Here is a 21,297-nt window from a genome sequence, read left to right as displayed (position 1 = left end):
ATTCATTAAACCCAACCATAATCGATAAAATATCTAAAAGTATGTATGATTTAATCATTTATGGCTATTTTATTATGGCTTAGTTTAATTGGTTTTTAAAAACTAACCAACACAATCTACATTGTGTAGTATTAGTTCAATGAAAACAAATACGTAGGTAGGTATAACTGATAAAGTTTAGTGTGCACTAGTTACGTCGAATCTTGACAGCCTACCTCCACCCTTCGCCACCGCATGTTATACATGGCTTCATACTTACCTAAGCGATACTTCAATCATAATGTTATTGACCGAATATCATACTTATCCATAACTGTTTTGAAAACGATTAGGCACAAAAACTGCAAGAATGATGCAATTAGTTACGGGCCACGACACGTCTCCAGATCTGTGAAGATCTGCGAATCAGCGATCGTCAACAAGTTAACGGAAGAATATTTTATTTTACCAATCATTGTAATATATTTTTCAAGTGAGAAATTCACTGGTATGAACGTTTTTATCAAAAAAACTCAGAAATAATGGGAACTGAAATACGGGTAAGGAGTAGCAGGGGTAACCGGACAAAACAGAACGGCGACAAAACAGAACAGTGACAAAACAGAACAGTGACAAAACAGAACAGCCAGAGGAAAAATAAAACATTAATTTTTGTGGAATTTCGTGGATGATTTCACTTAAAAAGTTTTTAATTAATAAATAGAGTCCACAAAAATGAATATTTTATTTTTCCCCTGGCTGTTCTGTTTTGTCGTGAAACCGTCCTACGAAAATGAAACACGCATAATGAACGTGCAACAGTGTGTGTAATACACCAATATTAAACGAGCGTCAATGCATAAACCGAGAGCAGTTGTCAGTATTCGACGTATGACGTGTTATTGACACGTGTTTAAGTTTATTCCTTAATCGAGATCGGTTAACTGCTACTTTTTATCCGATAGGTATTTCAGTTCCCATTATTTCTGACTTCCCTGCTACCTACCATACATACTTAATATTTACTTTTTTAAATTAATATAAAATCAGTTTCTACAGAATGTAAATAATTTGAGACACTGAGAAATATAGATATAACCAATAGAAAAATCTTTTTTGAAAAATTATAACACCCACCAAGTTCGAACCTGCGTCTCTCGGGATTCGTGCCCACGTGCATTGACTACTGTGTTATTATAGGAATCTCTATCCCGGATTATTCCTTACTCGAGATCGGTTACCTGCTACTCCTTACCCGTTAGGTATTTCAGTTACCATTATTTCTGAGTTCCCTGTTTCTATCGCTTTGGTTATTAGTTTGACAGTACATATTATTATAATAATAACATAAATATAGGTAAAATGCTATATTATAACACTGTTGAGTCGGTCCAAAATGCAAGCCTTGCTGTTGGCGTATTACACACACTATTGCACGTGCATTATGCGTGTTTCTTTTTCGTAGGACACTCAACATTCAAAACCCTGCATATTGTCTATCGGAATTCTATTTATTATCTGTTCTGTGGTTTTTAATTATGATTCCATGACAAGTGACTGTATGACATGATTGTCAATACACGCGCTTTCCCTTGTAGCTCTAGGGGTGATTTCTAAATCGAAACTTATTGGCAAATTTTAATTAAGTAGGTGTAGTAGTAAATAACCCAAAGGTCACCCGAAAATATCACGAATCATCGTCATAATAATATATCATATGAAGCTCATTGCATTAGTTTCGATAAAATTATATAAATATAATATATAATTAATATATAAAGATATAATTTAAAATTTTGTAAATGTTCTTTCGTCTCGGGAGTATAGTGGTGTATCCATGTTTCATCTACAGTCACAAAGCGACGAAAAAATTCATCCGGATTGCGTTGCATGAGCGACAACAGGGCTTTAGAGGCCACCACCCTATTGCGTTTATTGTCGACTGTGAGCAAACGCGGCACCCATCTTGCAGAAACTTTTTTCATGCCCAATTTGTCATGTAAAATAGAAATGACGCTACCTTTTGAGATCCCTGTAACCTCAATTATTCCACTCAACTTTAATCTTCGGTCACTTAACACCATAATCGTGGATTTTATTGATCATTTCTGGTGTAGTCACCTCTACAGGACGTCCTGAGCGTGGTTCATCCTTTGTTGATGTACGACCACGTTTAAATTCATTTAACCAGTTATAAATAGTTGCAAGTGAAGGAGCAGATATGCCGTGAACTAAATCCAACTCATTTTTTATTTCCTTTGCTGTTAACCCTTTTATATTAAAATGTTTAATAACAGCTCTAAACTCAATTTTCTCCATTTTTGTAAACAAGCAAATTTTTTTTTAAATGTACGAAAATAAAAAACAACAACCCGACCAATCTGATTGAAACTTCGCAGCTTACTGAATCGGTAGTGCCGCTGCATGAAAACAAACCGCTTACAGTACTAGTCACGCCACCTGTTGGCTTTTCTAAGGACTTATTGACCCACCCTCGTACATACTTAATAATGAAGAATATTTCTGTAAAGCATGAAAAAGACTTATTGGAAGGTTTTAAAAAGGCATTTAGGGATTGCAATACCGAATGAAAATGTCAATTCCGGTTTTTCTGTATTTATTATTGAATACCGGTATTTCTTGAACATAAAAAAAATTGAAGTACTTAGGTGCTTGTCAATAAATATAGCTATTAAAATCTTTTAAAAATATTATTTTATAGCAAAAACCTACATACCTACATTTATTATGTAGACATTTAAAAATATATATTTATCATAATTGTAGAACTAGTGATTTTTTATAAATAATTTGAATATATTGATAATTTTAAGTAAAGCCCTCAAAAGTTCATCAAGTGCAAATAAGTCCGGATGCAGGAAAGCTTCTTAAATTCAACGCTTGTACAGTCATCAATAATTATAGAATAATTGAACATTTTTGTTACGGATGTTTTCTATTTCGAAATAATATTATGATAATTCATCGCTACAATTACTCATGTAAATATATTTGATGAAATTTGTTTTTATTATTTTTTCACTTCTGTTGGATTCACTCAATATATTTGCATTTTAGCAGCACATAACTTATAATTCATATTCAAAAACGTAAACCAGTGTGCTTTCTTAATACCGAAAATTCCGGTATTTCGGTATTGATAAATACTGGAATACCAGTTTTGAAATACCGGTATTGCAATCCCTAATTCTGGTGACTTCATTAAATTATTAATTATAGAAATATTACTTTTACACACCCAGACATTTCCCGCCCATGACGCCAGCGATGGCCGAGAGGCTTAAGCGTCTGTTTATAATATAGTCGGTTCCGGGTTCAAATCCTGGGTCTGGCAAATTCACATATCCTTTTTCAATTTGTGTTTCTAATAGGGTGAGCAAGTGGCTAACATCCATGTCTAGTAAAAACCAAACCTGTTAATACAAACCTTCACTTTGTGGAGGCCCATATGATACTATTAGTATCGGACATTGTCAAAGTAAAAAAGAAGACATTTTCCTTGGCAGTGGTAAAAAATTATGATGAAATTCAGTAGGTACATACCAATTTTGTATGGGGAATTTTGAGACACATTCCTGACAATTATTAATAAGAATTTATATATTTTGTTCGTACATCCTAGTGTAAGCTTTCCATCTAGTATGATACAGCGCTCGAAATGGAAAAGTTTACGAACCGGAGCGCTCGACAGTTTTCTAAAGATATTTACATAGTTATCAAATTTTATGTGTATTTCATAAAAATAAGTGTGTTAGATTTTCTATTATATGACATATGTAGCTCAGACGGTCAAATTATTTTTTCCACGAGACGGAGCGATAACTTTACCGATTTCACGAACAGGAACGGCGCTCCGGTGCGCTCGTGCGGTCCATTTCGAGCCCTGGTATGATATAAGTTGTAGCATTTTTTTGATAAATTCTGAATTGAAAATGAGTAAAGATTTAGTTGTCACTGATGCAATGAGAAGAGAGAAGTCCACATTTACGATGATTACGATGTCTTTAACATTGTTTACTTACATTTAAAACGTTTCTAAATATTGATTTTACTTGTCCTGAGATACCGCCATCTTTAGATTAATAAAGCCTGAGCATAACTTTTTGCACAAGCAACGAGTGGTCCACTGCCATACTATTTATTGATAAAAAAAACTTGCAAGCAGAGTCTGGTATTCTATAATGACTGAAGAGTATAAAAATAAGGTATTAGAGCGGAATGCAGAAACATTTGTCATAACTAAAATTTCCTTAGCAGAAAACACTATGCAGAAACACTGTCCTTAGTTAAGATCATTTCTATTCAAAATAATACCATATTTAAAAATTCTTGTTAGGTAAATTAGGTAAATTATTTTATAATTGTTAAACGATGACAAAAATATGACAACTGCATTTTATAAATGCAATAACTATAAATACATATTAATATTTAATTATAATACTCTTATGTTTCCATTATAAGTCATTATACGTGATTCCACAGGCACCACAAGATTTTTTTTTAACATGGTAACACTAGCGTCAAGTGTCATTTTTCATCTGGTATTTTGTATTTCTGCGGGCTGGCGTATAAAAATAAAATAATATTCTGCAAGTACATGCCAAACGAATTAACACTATCAATATCCACATTGAGATACATTGTTAAATGAATTTGAGTGTATGGACTGTGTTATAGACATGCGAATTTATTTTGACAGCACCTGTCAGTGGTAAATGGTAATACAGAAGGGGGCGTGTTCATAACAAAAGTAGTCTATGGTTAAGGATTCCTCAACTCTATACTCAGGATTGTCTATAGTTAAGTCATGCTTTTCGGCGACTTATCCTTAGGAACGAAATCTTAGATTGTGCATTCCGCTCTTAGTTATTGTCGTTTAGAATCGACTGTCACATTGACAAACATCCTAGTGTATTATGATATTATTATACACAGGAGAAGTTTACTTACGTTGATCGTCACTTCCAATTATTAATAACATATAACCACTAAATCAGATGAACTCCAAGGTCTCCAACTCCTCTTCAGTCGGCAATGTCTAGATAATAGCTATAGCAGAGATATCTATTAGACACTTTTCACTTTATTTTGGTTTTTTGAAAGAAAAAAAGAAATTTTGTCGTAATCTTTTGATTATTTTATTGATAGATGTTGTGTATACATCGAGATTTATCGATAGTAAAATATTATCCAACACATGACATACGTATAATATTAAAAATAATGGTTGTTCACCGCTGAAATATAATAATACTTTCCTGTTATTTTTTGCTAGAAATATAATTTTTCTGTACACAATCTCTTACTGTAAAAATACGCGCAAATAATTGAGGAAAAAGACATTATCTTATTATGTAACGATGTCAACCAAAAAACATTATTTCAACCGGTTTTCGACATTTCTAACCACAGAACAGATAATAAATAGAATTCCGATAGGCTATATACAAATACAGTAAATTTTGACGTATGGTTTTGAATGTGTGAGTGTCAGGGAACTCAGTGAGGTTGGTGAGTATCGGTATCTCTTCTAAACAGTCAATATCAAAGCTCCGAAACCATACTATCATCATCATTTCAGTCGCTATCACTCCACTGCTAGGGTCAGGATTTGATTGAGATATGAACTTTAAGGGGATACCTACATATGAGGCGTCTAATTACAAAAAGCGACAAGTCCACAATTCAATATTTTCGGGAAACAACGTTTTTATTTTTCAAGCTTAAATTATTTGTTTTAACGTGAGATTATTTTTTCCGTTGTATTCTATGTCGAAATTAGAACCAAACGGCAATTTGTTTTAGCCGATAAACTCTTAAATGTAATAAATATAGGCAAAATAAAATTGGACGTAGCGCTGCTTGTGCGTCACTTTTTAATTTATTCCGCATAAGGCACATATTTCCGTGGCACTGTCATGAGTTTACCAGATGCTACAGCATGGTAGACGCCCTTTTACATATTGAACGATCCCTTATTGGTTGACTTAAACACGCGCGAAATCAACCAAGCTTTAAATAATATGAAACACAGACTTGGCGCTTTTTGTAGTAAATCGAGACATAAAATATTTTTTTTCGTAGGGTTATGTCGCGTTTTGGAATTTATAGAACAATACATATTGTGTAAAATTATACAAAGAATCCGTGCGTATTTTTTCTCGATTTTGACCAAATCTGGACTTATCGCTTTTTGGAATTAGACGCCTCATATAACATATTTGCCTGTCTGTGTTTTTTCCTTACCCAAAAATATCCATAGAGAGCAAATACATACATGTTTGGGGCTTAAAGAATTTTGTCAAAAATGAAATAGCGAAATTATGTGTGCAGGTACATTCTTTGGATCCCCCTTTCTAGTTGCATTTTAGGACGACGTACATCATGGCTAGGTAGACTAAATGAACCAAAACTAGATTACAAAGAGTTTTGAAAATATTGGCATTAAGAACTAGTATATAATCAATATGGTGGTGAGTTTCCTATGAAAATGAACCACGAATTATAGACGTGCAATAGTGTGTGTAATACACAAATATTAAATGAGCGTCAATACATAAACCGAGAGTAGTTGTCAGTATTCGACGTATTACGTATTCTTGACACGTGTTTAAATTTATCCTGTATTCTTCCTTACTCAAAATCGGTTGCCTGCTTATCCTTACCCGTTAGGTATTTCAGTTCCCATTATTTCTGAGTTCCCTGTTTCTATCGCTTTGGTTATTGGTTTGACAGTGCATATTATTATAATAATTTAAGGGGGGCATGCTCGGCGTAGGTCAAAATAGCTTATAATAAATATCTTTAGAATCATCTTCAAATGTGTTAATCTTGCCGATTTTTTGAATAATAAAATGCCTAATTCTTGTCAAATTTGGGATCACAGAGATTATCAATATAATTTTTTATCGTAAATATTTTACTAAAATTATCTCGTCATAAATTATACTAATGGTTTTATAAATGCGTTTAAAAATTAATAAATGTAAAAAATCTTAACACCACTGCACATTCATCTACCGAAATATGACTATATTCTAAAACATTAGAGCGAGAGGCTTAAAAGAATACTATTTTATGTAACAAAAATACTTTATGCAGACATCAAATGTTTAAAATAAATATAAAGAATAATAAGGCTTCAAAATTATATAAATAGATTATTTACAACGTTTAAGGAGTGTCCAGGATCATGGTTTGAAAATACAATAAAAACTCAATTTTGACCTACGCCGAGCACGTGGGCCGTTAAATGTAGGCAAAATGCTATATTATATTTCTATTGAGACAGTCCAAAATGCAAGCCTACTGGAAAACATTAAAAAACGATGAACTCTGAACAAGTCTTGCTTGAGTCGGAATATTAAATTTATAATATTATAATAGGTATGTTGCCAATGTTGGGAAATAATAAATATAATATAATAATATTATGATTATTATGAAGATTAAAAAGATACAAACAAATAAAAAATAAACTAGTATTACCGATAACTGGATAACTGATATTATTCCTCACTATGTATTCATTGTGTATTGGATAACACACTAATTTCTTACCGAATCGCCACTTTGTTGTTTTTTTAACAGTTTCACTTCGAATTATCCACTCCCGAAATCTATTTAATTTGAATCGAGCATATTCTTATAGAAATTGACATTTTCAGAGATATATAATTTTCAAAATCGTGTTACCTATTTGACACTATACTTCTTTAAGTATATAGGTACTGTGACACCCCCGTATGGTCCCCATTTGGGGATGTCTTTGTGTATCTGAAGAGGCCCGAATCGGTATCGAAGCCAGCAAATAATAAAGCGCTGATTACGAAATTAAATAATAATAACAGAGCCGAGCCGGCAACATTGTCTTTGACCGTTGGAGATATGCAACGTCGCCCAAGAAAAAAAACCGTTGGGAATGATTTTTCAAGATGGCGGGCAGATCGCGACAAGCAGCAAAATCGCGAACGCGTACATTTCGCCCTCCGTAGAATAAAATTATTAAAAATGTAACCATATAGTATAATAAACCTAAATAAACTCGCCGCTTCCATCACAATTCCGGTGTCATAATTATCCACCTTCCATCCCGAATCCGCGCGATCTGCGCGCCATCTTGAAAAATCATTCCCAACGGTTTTTTTTCTTGGGCGACGTTGCATATCTCCAACGGTCAAAGACAATGTTGCCGGCTCGGCTCTGTTATTATTATTTATTTTCGTAATCAGCGCTTTATTATTTGCTGGCTTCGATACCGATTCGGGCCTCTTCAGATACACAAAGACATCCCCAAATGGGGACCATACGGGGGTGTCACAGTACCTTTCCGTCAATCTGTCACAAATTAATCATAATGTTGTTTAATAAGTTCTATACATGTACTTGATATGCTATTAGGTACCTAATGCACTGTAAATATCTGTCAAACTATTATCATTTGTTTTCTTTTACGACCCGATTAAAATAAACGATTCTTTTATTTGCGTGTCAGTTTATTTTATTTTTACCACGTTTTTCTTAGCTCGTATTCTTGTTTGTCCGGTGGTTGTTTGTCCACTACAAATCTTGCAATCGATTTTTAACTAACTTCCCGATTAGCTAGACATTTGAAACTTTTGGAATATATCAGAACACGATGCCAATGCATTCTTTTAATACTTTTAGCCATATATTATTTTCAGTTAATTCTGTTTTGTATGAAAAGTTATTTCGGAAGCAATCCGTAATACAATCCACTATTATTGGTTGCTAAGGGGGTGGTCCTAGCAACTAAATTATTAATATATACGTGCGTTACTATGGACATCAAAATGACATTTCAGTATTCTATGTTTATTTTGTTTGTTTGTTTTTTATTTACTTCATATCAAGTACCTACAAGTTTGAGCATATTGAGCATAATAATTCAAATTAAGAATATGCGGTACGTGTATATGTTTTCTTTCATTTTATCCTTTTTGATACGTTTTTTTCCTGTCACACTCTCTCATATACATTTACATAATAAGACATTGAAGTTAATTTCGCTACCAAACCACACACGGTTTAATCGGACGTATCACGGGACCCCCCTACGTTTGTTGTGAAGCATATTTGGGGTCTGAATCCCCTTAATAACTCATTTAGTGCTAACACCGCGACAGACGCGTTTGGAGTACTTGGCCATCAGATATAATTAACGTGTTATTTAAATGTGGTAATTAAAAGGTCAGCAGTGATTATGTTAAGGGCGACACTTTGCCTGGAGACAGCACTGAAATGGTAGACTGAGAGTAGTAGTTGGTAAAAAAAACTCGGTAAATGACTCATAAGCTCAGTGATAACCAGTGGTGCGATTCGGCCGGTTTGCACTGGTTTGGATGAGCCGGTGCCTAAAATGTCCTAAGTTCACCGAACCGGTATTTAATCCTTCGTTTTTAAACTCCGTTTCGTCGGCTTAATTCTAACATATCGTAAGTAATTTTTCTTCAGATTTCATGTTTTGGTGATTTCGATTTAAAAGTATGATAACGCACCTATTTCATTCGTTTAATATCCAAATAAATATGAAAATTTAATATGTAAACATTGTAAACTAACATAATAATGGCCCCCACATCCTATAGCGGCCCCCCAGGCCAGGATATATGGCGCCCCCCTACCTACCGCTAAGGTTAAGGGCAGTGTGATTTTCTACAGTAGTGTTCCCTAAGTGGTTTCCATGGAAACCCCAGTGTTAAGGGTATTCCGTGTATTTTAAGCGATTTTTAAATAAACCCAGTTGATTTATTGAGTTTTCGGCACTCGGCATATTATGAAGCACTGATCGTGACCTCCTTTTACGGTACCCAAGTAACATGGAATTCTTCGCCATATTTGCTAAAAAGCTATTTTATAAGTCAATAACACACAACAAATAATAATAAAATAAAATTTTACGCATTTAATTATATCAGTCATCATATTATCACATCACACAGCCACATATTCTGAAATGGAAAATAGCGCCGAAGTATTAGAGCAAATTTGTGTATTTAACTGGTCGACTTACCACGCCGGGTCCCTTCTAAGCCCGGGCCCCCAGGCTAGAGCCCTGTCAGCCCCCCTTTGTGGGGGCCATGCACATAACGTATCTCACTAGTGTCGTACCTAATTATCTATGGTAGTGTTTCGACAGCCAGTCGAACATCACGTATGTCATAAGTTTGTAAGCTATAATGTTATTAAGCTGAGTTACCTGCATTTGACTCGATAATAACACGTAACTCATACGCTTGATAGTTCTAATAACATGTAAGTCCTGTAGATACATTATAATTTAAAAATTATCAAATATTTTGTTTAAAGTATAATTCAGAATAGTGAAAGATTCTTCTTCTTATTGTGCCATCACCTAGCGGAGGTCGGCCACCATCAAGGCGATCTTATCTTTGTCGTCTGCTACCCGGAACAGTTCGGTGGAGCTGCACTCGTACCAATCACGAAGGTTCTTAAGCCACGAAATGCGGCGCCGTCCTCTGCTACGCTTCCCATTGATCTTTCCTTGAATGACAAGTTGGGGAATGCTGTATTTTTGTCCTCTCATAATGTGGCCGAGGAGATACTACGTAGAACTTCTCGGTCCTTCCCAGCGACGTCCTTAGATAAAATGCCGCCCCTAGGCAGCGCCAGAATGCCGCCTCATTTTTTATACAGTATTTTTATCATCCTTTTATGAATCCAATATCTAAGAAAAGTGTTGTATGGATACATTACTAACAAAATATCTGACCAATTATTCGCAAATCTGTACGTGTCGTTTCTGGTCACCAAGGATGTCGAAATGCAACGGAAGTAAACTAGATATCGCGAGCCCGACAAAACCAGTGAGCTGAATTTTTTAATGGAAAGACATTTTCGTTATTACTAAGTTTAGGTAGCTATTTATGTACATTGCAATTGATTCTCCTTGATTTGCGGCCCTTCGAGTAACTGCCGCCCCCAAGCGACGCTCAATCTGCCTACCCCCACGGGACGTCACTGGTCCTTCCCCATTCGATTGAGGACTTCAACATTTGTCACCCGGTCAGTCCAAGGAATTTTGAGGATGCGTCTATACAGCCACATCTCGAAAGATTATCCTACAACAAAAAAAGTATATGGATTTGATTCCGTAAGTTAAAATATTTAGTTGAAACAGCCACCTGAACACTTAGGTTAAACTGACTTACGATATGTTAGAATTAAGCCGACGGTTTGATTCCTCTATAAACTAAATATTTCTTTGAAGTATCTGATCAGTAATCGCATGCTAGTGTTGCCCGGTTGAAATCGATATCAATGATTTCCGTGACTGCTTGGGAAATGTTCTGAGAAAAAAATCTGTACAATCACAAGATTCCATGAATCGTTCAAAAGACTCAAATTATAATCACCGGTACCGTTACATTATAGAACAGTGGTGCATAACCTATTTGAAAAAAGGGCCAATTTATTCATTGGCCGCAGTGGTTAAAAGTGTTGAAAAATAATGAAATATTAGGTATGGTATACCTACTAGATGAGGCATACATTTTATTATTTTAATTTTAATATGTACATATCAGATATTCAAAATTACTCTACACTCTTCATTACATACATTTATTTGTGTAGACGTATTTGCACAATATAACTTAGTATATAGGAAAATCGAATGTTGTTGTACCTATTCAATGAAAATTTTGCTGATGAAGTACCTACTTGTTATTTTGGACCGCATGCGGCCCACTGGCCACGGTTTGTGCATCACTGTTGTAGAAATAGGGTTGTCTACAATGAATTACATTATACATTTGTCTTAATTTATCTATCTGTATATACCTATGTATAAGTTCAATGCTCTGGCGACTACGTGTTCCTTTCTGCCATGGGTACATTTGACTTAAGAGAATTTCCAATGCATGGCGACATCAGTCTTGGGTAACTACTCCTGTGGGTCTATTCTATACTTATCGACCGCTAAAGTGATAAGGTGATAGATATTATCAAACTTAGGGTAGGTTTGTAGCAAAGTATTAGCACTTATTGTAACAATTATTATACGTTGATTGGTATTGTTGCAATAAGTGCTATATTTTAACAGCAGCAAGAGAGGCGCTGTTAAAATGTAACGCTTATTGCAACAATTATAACCAACGGATTGTAATTGTTACAATAAGTGCTAATACTTTGATACAAACCTACTCTAAGTTTGATAATATCTATCACTTTATCACTTTAGCGGTCGATATGTACAGAATAGACCCACTGAAACATTATCAGGGGTAAAAAAACTGCTGATGCTTCACATTCAAATCGTGATACGCTAAGTGTGGTGTGGGACGGGTTGGTTTGGAAGGGACTTTGTGTTCTATCATTTACTATCAAATATTATTATTATGTACCAAAGGTTTCCTCCTTTCCCGACGATTCTAACCGCTCACGACAAAAATGGAAACTATTATAGGTATAGAAAAACAATAAGAGAAAACCACACGACGTTGTCACGGTCATAAAGAAGTACGCATGAACCAACTATGTACACGATTATTTATTTCGTTATATGGGTCACACTTGGTTGACTACGCTGAATGTTGACATGAGCAGAATCGATGTGCAAACATTGTAGATAGTAGAATCAAAATTACAAACTTGATTATAATTATGATTGATCATGGACATTGTTTTAGGAGTGCTATTACATCAATCAAGAAAAAAAAATGTATCTAACCGACAATTTTAATCATGATTTGTTAACAACGAACAAAATTAAGATGCCATCCATAGACTGAAACCGTATGCGGTTTAGATCCGTGTGCCATACTAAACTTATGATTTTTGTTCATGAAAATATATTTTCACTAAATTTGTAAGTGTAAGTGTATGGTATAAACGGATACGATCAGATGCTTATAATATAGTTTGTGAAAATATATTTCTAAGAATAGAAAAGATAAGCTTAGTATGGCACACGGTTCCAAACCGCATACGGTTTCAGTCCATGGATGGCCTATAGATCATAGTTTTCCAAATTTAGTAGGTACTCGTAACTTTATTAAGATGTGGTTTCGGCCTTTTGCTTCAGTGTTCTTAATATAAATAAATACAAGATAAAGAGAACTTTTTATATACCACGTTTTTAAATTTTCTGTTGAATCATATAAACTTGACAATAATATGTTTTAATAAATACTTTTTTTTGTACTTGATAGAAATACTGAATAAATATAGAATACTGAAATGTAATTTTGACATTTCATATTGATTTCCATAGTAACGCACGTATATATTAATAATTTAGTTGCTAGGACCCCCTTAGCAACCAATAATAGTGTTTTACTTGATACGAATTTTTTTCCGAAATAACTTTCCGTACAAAACAGTATTAACTGAAAATGGATTCAATTCTGCTTAAAAATGGCTAAAAGTATTAAAATAATGCATTGTCGTCGTATTCTGATATATTCTAAAATGTCTAGCTAGTCGGGAAGTTAGTTAAAAATCTTCAATCGTCCAATACAAATTTGGACAAACAAGAAAAACGTGGTAAAATATACACTATTATAAAATATTATTAGATATAATATATTATATATTAATCAATATGTAAATTTATGACTGACTGAATTCCCACAGTATCAGTGGCGCACTCAGGATTTAATATTGGGGGGCCCAAGGAGGAGAATGTTAATTAGTCCCAAAGGCTCTTTTTCTTCTTCATATTATAATTATTTTTACATATTTTCACAATACACGGCGGCACATTTGTACAGTTTCTCATAGTTTTTATTAAATTGGAGGCATAGTGGCGGTAACCGTTGAACCGTCCAGCGACCATGCTGAATATGTGCGCCTAGTACATAATGCTAAAACATTACTCAAATAATATCGGCTGTGCCAATGACTTAATGTCATTGGCCTGTGCTACCCGCTTGGTCTAGACGAGAGCTACAATATTTATGCCGAATTCCACTGAAAAACAAAGTTCCTTTGATTTATAGGATTTACACCACCACCGACTGTAGTGGGTGTAGTCGTTTTTTTTCGCCGAATGTTTATCGTCGATTTCTGGTTTTTTAATTTTGAGGTTCCAAAATATTAATTGAACCTGGAAAAAAAGGTATTATTGAATTTAACTCATACACAAACCTACTCAACACAACACAGCCTAATTTCTCGTTTATCGGTCTTTTGTCTATTGCACTCGCTGTACCTACACCATGGCCCCCACATCCTGAAACGGGCACTCAAGCTAGGATGTTTGGTGAGCCCCCCTACCTACCGCTAAGATTAAAGGTAGTGTGAAACACTACATTAACGTTTTTCAAATTCTGTTTCAGTTAAAATTAAGGGTACTTATACAGTGAATTATGAGTGATTTTTAATACATCTACTTTAATAATGAAGCTGTCGAGTATCGACACATAATAATCAAATAATATAATGCACAATTATATAATTTAAAATATTCATGGTCATGAAGTATAGGTAATAGCGCCGCAGGCGACGGTTTTTTTTCTATTACAGGTAATTTATGATGTGTATTTATCTCATTTATCTGGCTGGGCCCCCCACAGCCATGCTCTACACCACTTCGGAATTTGGGTGGACACCGGGATTTTTTTGACAGTTCCATTAGGGATTGGGTTTCTAAAAAAACCCGACATTAGTGTTTCGAAATTTTTGTTAGAAATTAAAATGGGTGCTGGAGAATTACAAATCTTTTTTATAGTTTATTGGCTTTCAATTTCAATGTTTAAAATCATTCTGATAATTTTTATGTTTGGGGGGTGCCAGGGCCCCCGGTAAAAAAAGGAAAAATTTTTCGCGGACCACTAATACTGAAATAAAAATGGTTTTTACGTAATATTTTTTTAATCTTATATTTTGGCAGATAGGCATAACTATAACTAACAAATATACAATTAAAATTTAATAAAAACAATGGGTTTTTTTTCAACAAACTAAAGCGAAACCTGCTGTTGCATCTTATATATTGGGTATTCTTGGCTGCAGTGCTGTCTCTGACTGTGCTGAGAGTCTGAGTTCTGCATTCACGTCCAGTCTATTCATTTGTTTCGATCTTAATGACGACATGGACGAAAATGCTTTTTCGCATGAATAGGTTGTTGAAAATGACATTAATAAATTTATAGCTTTACAGCTTAAGACCGCGTCCTACTCATCCAAGTTAACTTGGATAGGAATAAATAGTATGGAACTGTCACTTGGATGAGACATCTTCATACTAATTATTCCTATCCAAGTAGACTTGGATCGTACTTGGACCGTGTCAACGCGGCTTAACGCGCTAAATTTAAAAGTGCACTCCAAAAATACGATATTGGTTGTTGGATTTTCGATCATCGATTATACATATTAACAACTGTACTGTATATTATTAATTAAAATTATAAATTATAGAAAAAATACAATAGTTTAAATGTTTTTTTTATGACTGATTTTTTTTACTTTTTATGTCCCCCATTACTGATTATTTTTCGCGTACCACCAACTATCCACTCGCGTACCACAGGTTTAGCTGTACCGCTGCTTAGTTGGCTGTCTGCTCCCACGGGATACTAGATATATTATAGCCAACGCATTTTGAAAAATTATCGAGTTTTCTGTTTCGTGAAATTTTCTATTTTGAGCACTGGATGTACACACTGAAAACGATTAACAAGTTTTTGCAATCAACAATAGTTAATGAAGAACGTCTAAATATTTACATAGACTGGCGAGACATCGTGTACTTGCTTTCAATTATTGAGAAATAGCTAATCACTTAATTTGCAGCTGCGAAAAGCTTTTAGCATTTTATAATTTTATATTTTCTTTACCATAGTTTTGAATTTTGCACGAGTACAATGGTGGGTTCGGGACTTCAAGTTGAGAACCTCGAACATCTATAGTAACATCTAACCAATTGTTTCGGTCGGCAACAAATAAAAGTCACTTGTCATCGAATAGTTGATATAAATCGACGTCGTTCACCCGCAAGGATGTAAAACTAATACATTTTCATTACATGTACGATGAACTGACTAATTTTGAAGCCCCATGCGATAAAAAAACCGGTGTGTGTACTTATGTACGCACGTTAGAAGTTATATTTCTTTTGCGTAACAAAACAAAAACAAAACTAGATTCTTTGACTAGCTCTTAATTATCTTGTTAAATTACACACTCAAGAAAAGGGACCGCTTATTGGAACGCCGTTGGTTTATTTCACTTTAACTTATATTACTAAATTATATAATGGTTTCTCGTTGTTTTTATTTTTAAAGTACCAACTGTCACTCTGACGTTTAATCGTTTGTTTACGTAAGAAATTGCTAATGGCCGACAATAATAAATTCGCTGCCTAGGCAACGGAACAATTCTAAACTATACTATTACACTGTATAATCGTCACGATTGCAGTACCATACCGTGGCGTAAAGGTAGTGCGTTCGGCTGATAGCCGAACAATCGGTTGTTCGAATCCAATCGAGTGCGTTTCTTTTCGTGTGAAAAAATAGATTATGTGTTACATGTCACACGCCAAAAATACACTCTGATCTGATTTCCCAAACGCGCCAAAAGAAGTATAACTTCAAAAAGTTGTTAACACTAGAAATTGACTATTTCCATGAAATCGATCAGACCATTATAATATATTCTATTAATTATTCAAAAATACAATTAAACAATACATTAATACTACCAATGTACCTACCTACCTACCTAGAAAAAATAATAATGTTATATAGTGATTTTTTATGTACAAGAACGTATCTATTTAAATGATTATGTTACAGTCCACTTGCATATAAGGGCGCAGACCGACGAATAAACTTATTTCAAAAGAAAGACGCATGTTTTAAAACTTTGGTATGATACAATTAAACAATTTAATAACTTTATGACCGATTTGAACTGCTTCAAAGCTCCCTTTCAAATCTGATGAATCGATTGCGTCATTTTCATCAAATAAAATCGACGAAAATGTCGACTTTCTGTGAAAACTGTGGATATTATACTATTTAGGGCCTGACTTCATAGAAGCTGTACTTGAACGTCTATGATTATTAATTTGTTTTTCTTTTTTACAGGTCCCGCGCATGACAAAGTCGTAGTGTGCTATGTAGGCACCTGGGCAGCTTACAGATTGGAGAAGGGGAAATTCTCAATTGACAGCATCGACCCTCAACTTTGTACCCATCTCGTATATTCCTTCGCTGGACTCAACTCAACAAGCTGGACTATACGACCTTTGGGTAAGATAGCAGTACATATACTCCAGTGGGGAAGGGTGACTTTTGGAAAGAGGTAGACTATGGATATCAGAGAAAAAGAGCACACTTGTCGAGTATACTTACGGGGAATAAGAAGATAATAATATATTACTACTGATGACACACTAATGACAACGACACACTAATTCGATGAAATTTCAATAGCTCGCTGACGCTATAAAAATGAGCGATAAGTTTAAATTATGTATTTTCCTAAACTATACACATAACATATCGTTAGATAAAATATTTTTTATTTTTAAAAATTATCTAAGTATATTTATTTATTAGGTATGTGATTTAATGCCACAGATTTTTTTTAATTATCTTATTATTAATTATTTTGGACAAAGATGCAGTCACAGACAATAATATTATGCGCAAACGGTTTTAGGTTTTGCCATCGGAACCTACCGTATTGCATATATTGCGGTAGACAGGCTGAGGCCACATGAGGTAAAGTCGATACAAAAAAATATATCAGCATTCCTCGCCGAATAATCCGATAAATACGTGTATATTATCACTTTATCATATGTATGTATTGAGGTACTATAATTGTTACAATAAGTTAGCCGTCTAAACAGTCAAAACTGTCTATCTCGCTCTAAAGTTAACACCGCCAAGAGAGGTGCTGTGAAAACATAGCACTTATTGTAACAATTACAACTAATTTATTGTAATTGTTATAATAAGTGCTAACATTTCGATACAAACCAACCCTAGATAGCTGCCGTAGAGACCGAAAACAGCATTGTGTATAGAATATATGCTCAGGAGTCTCTACGACCTCCTACTGCCGATCATTATTTACACTTTAGAGTCTATCAATGACTCGGACTTCTCTTCGCTATTTTGGATACAGACGATAGATACAGTTGGCTGTCTTGACTTTCGCACGGACTAGATAGGCATCAGTGCATCGGAATACTGGCATAAACGCACGCATCGATTGGTTGACTTCTATACTCTGTACATTTCTAGCACGGAGATATTATGATGATATCTGAGTAACAGTGGAAGTGACAGCCAGACTAAAAGCTCCCTGATTACTGTAGAGCAGGTTTCTCAAATGTAGCTCCGCTAGGATTGCTCATTAATTAATATACTTATTTATTAAAAAAAAAACAGATTGAGCACATCTTCTTCTTATTGTGCCATCCCCTAGCGGAGGTCGGCCACCATCAAGGCGATCTTAGATTTGTCGTCTGCTACCCGGAACAGTTCAGTGGAGCTGCACTCGTACCAATCACGGACGTTCTTAAGCCACGAAATGCGGAGCCGTCCTCTGCTACGCTTACCATTGATCTTTCCTTGAATGACAAGTTGGGGGATGCTGTACTTTTGTCCTCTCATAATGTGGCCGAGGTACTATAGTTTCCTGCTTTTGATAGATATATTTAAGATGTTGTGAACGTCTTAAACTTATAATTTGTAATGTCCACAATATGTAAAAATAAATAAATTGAAATTGAAATACTACGAAGAACTTGTCAAATAGCATAACAAATTATTAATTCAAGACGTTCACAACATGTTATTTAGTATAAAAAGTACAAGTACCTATATCAACTAGAGAAAATCAAGGTAGAGAAATACAAAATAAACAATAAAACAGAATTTTATAAACGAAATTCATAATGCATCGCTAAAAATGTCTTCATCTCTAGGAAGTGCATTGACCAGCCGCACAGCCCTCGCTATTGGTGCCTGGTGAGCCTGACATGAGGAAACAGCTTTCACCCAAAATAGGTCATGGCTGCCACCACGCATGTAACTGACGGGTGCATAAAAATTCAAATTTTCCAGAATATCAATCGAATAGAATTGGAAACATTACCACGTGAGAGTAGGGAAAAAGAGGAGAAAATACAGAGATAAATGCATAAAGAGAAAATACAATAATTGTGACAAACGCATTGAAAAAGACTAGTTCTTTTTAATCACACTTAAAACACTGCTGGACAAAGACATTCAGACTATCAAATTTATTAAAAGTTAACTATTACAGTTACGATAATTTTAAATTATATGTGAAGGCATTCCGGTGGCATACGAGGTTAAGTTTGGTAAAAACGTCCTCATTCAAATATTTGAATTACGACAAGACTAGTTTGTAAGACATAAAAATATGTCATGGTATCGTAATGTACGCATCAGCAACATCTTCTTGGCTACGTGTTAAATCTGTGAACTAACATGCTCCGCCCATTGTTAACCGCACTTCCATTATAAACTAACAAGCTCCTCCCATTTAGTAGACAACAGCGCCTAGAAGCGTAGCCAAGAAGATGTTGCAGAAGAGTAGTATTTAAATCTCAGCTGTAGATGAAAAAAGCTTCTTACACTTAATGGACTTTATTAACTAATCAGGACTTTGAGATAAACATCGTAAATTAGAGTAAGTACAGTACTGACATAAAATTCATGTCTAAATAAAACACGGTTATTGTCGGTTTACACTTTACAGGAAGCCAGCAGCAAACAAATTTTGAAAATAGACGATATACTGAATTATTTGTTAGGTTAGGTTAGGTTTTCATTCTTGAATTCATGAATTTTGCCAGAATCAGCCATAAAAATTGAATTAATGTTCACATTGAATCTAATAAAATTGAAGACCGTATAGTATACGATAAGAAAGCTGACGACGAACTGTGCCACGGTGAAATGTTTTACGTACAATTTACATATAACCAAAATATGTAATGGATTCCGTTATGTTGCATGCAATATAAAAGGGGTCCGTGGTTCAAATTAATTGGGAAACACTTATGTAGAGAAAATCGACCCATTCGAAGAATCGATTGTCAATTTATTATTCACAATCACCATCAACTTTAGCGATCGGAATGACGTGTTTAGAATGAGTTGCTATACCTGGGAAAAAAAGAAAATAAATTATAAAGCGACACGACAAAACTTCAAAATCGGTTTCAATTTGTGACATAAATAAACAATTAGTTAAATTATCAAACTAGTATTAATTATATGTCTTACCAGTGACGTCCCGTGGGGTTAGGCAGATTGAGCATCACTTGGGGGCGGCAGTTACTCGAAGGGCGACAAATCGAGAAGAATCATTAGGCATTAATGACATTAATATGGACGAAGCATTTGGAAAAAAATGACACTCACTTTTTTGTCGGGTCTGCCGAATGCAGAGTTGCTATCTTTTTCTTTGCTGATTATAGTACAAAGGCGTAAAAATTATAGTTTTTCTGATAAAAATATAGTACAGGAACGTTTTTCGTCTTGAATCCCTTAAAATTATAGTATTTTGGCATATTTGGCGTAAAATTATAGTATTTTACATTTTTCGCCGAATCAAAATTATAGTATTGTACTATAATTATAGTACGGTTGGCAACTCTGGCCGAATGGCATAATCTGTTCTAACGCCATTTACAATAAAGGTGATATTGCTATAAATTCCCGATGCTTTTTGTCAGATCTGCCGAATGGTTCGGTTCGAACGGGTTCGCTCAAATGAATATTGACACTAGAAACACCGTTCTAACGCCATTACAATAAAGGTGATATTGCTATAAATTCCCGATGCGTGATATCGCATCATGGGAATTGCGTGACGTCTACCTATACATGTGCGAATGTCGCTATGCGCGAATTTACTTGCTAGCTACCGTACTGAGTGCGTTGTATATTAATAATGTCATTGTTAGGTATATACCGAAATATGTACCTAAACTTAGTAATAACGGAGATACCATTAAAGTATTCACCTCACTGGTTGGAATAATTAATAATTAATTTATGTAATACTGTTATATTTATATATCTTTGTTTCTAAATGTCATGTTGTGAACGTCTTAAACTTATAATTTGTAATGTCCACAATATGTTAAAAAAATTGATATAAATTGAATTACATACAATGTTTAACAGGAATGTATTTTTTGTAGGGTTTGCGATGTCTAGTTTACTTCCGTTGTCCTTGAACAGCAGATTGGCGATTTATATTTGAATTATAGGTAGATACATACTTACCTAATTAATTTATCCGAATAGTTTT

General features: G+C 34.5%; 1 protein-coding gene across 1 annotated transcript in view; it reads left to right on the top strand.

Moving 5' to 3' along the window:
- Nucleotides 1–21,297, top strand: part of LOC147074817 (putative chitinase 2) — a 57,001-nt gene that overhangs the window by 4,902 nt on the left and 30,802 nt on the right. The window contains exon 2 of the mRNA XM_085942882.1: nt 17,082–17,246. Within this exon, the coding sequence (XP_085799008.1) occupies nt 17,082–17,246 (165 nt within the window). The remainder of the gene's footprint in view (nt 1–17,081; nt 17,247–21,297) is intronic.

The sequence above is a fragment of the Rhyacophila brunnea genome, unplaced genomic scaffold, assembly GCF_057557595.1.
Source record: "Rhyacophila brunnea isolate RB1 unplaced genomic scaffold, BYU_Rbru_1.0 scaffold_15, whole genome shotgun sequence".
Lineage (NCBI taxonomy): Eukaryota > Metazoa > Arthropoda > Insecta > Trichoptera > Rhyacophilidae > Rhyacophila > Rhyacophila brunnea.
This window is presented reverse-complemented; position numbering and strand designations above follow the sequence as displayed.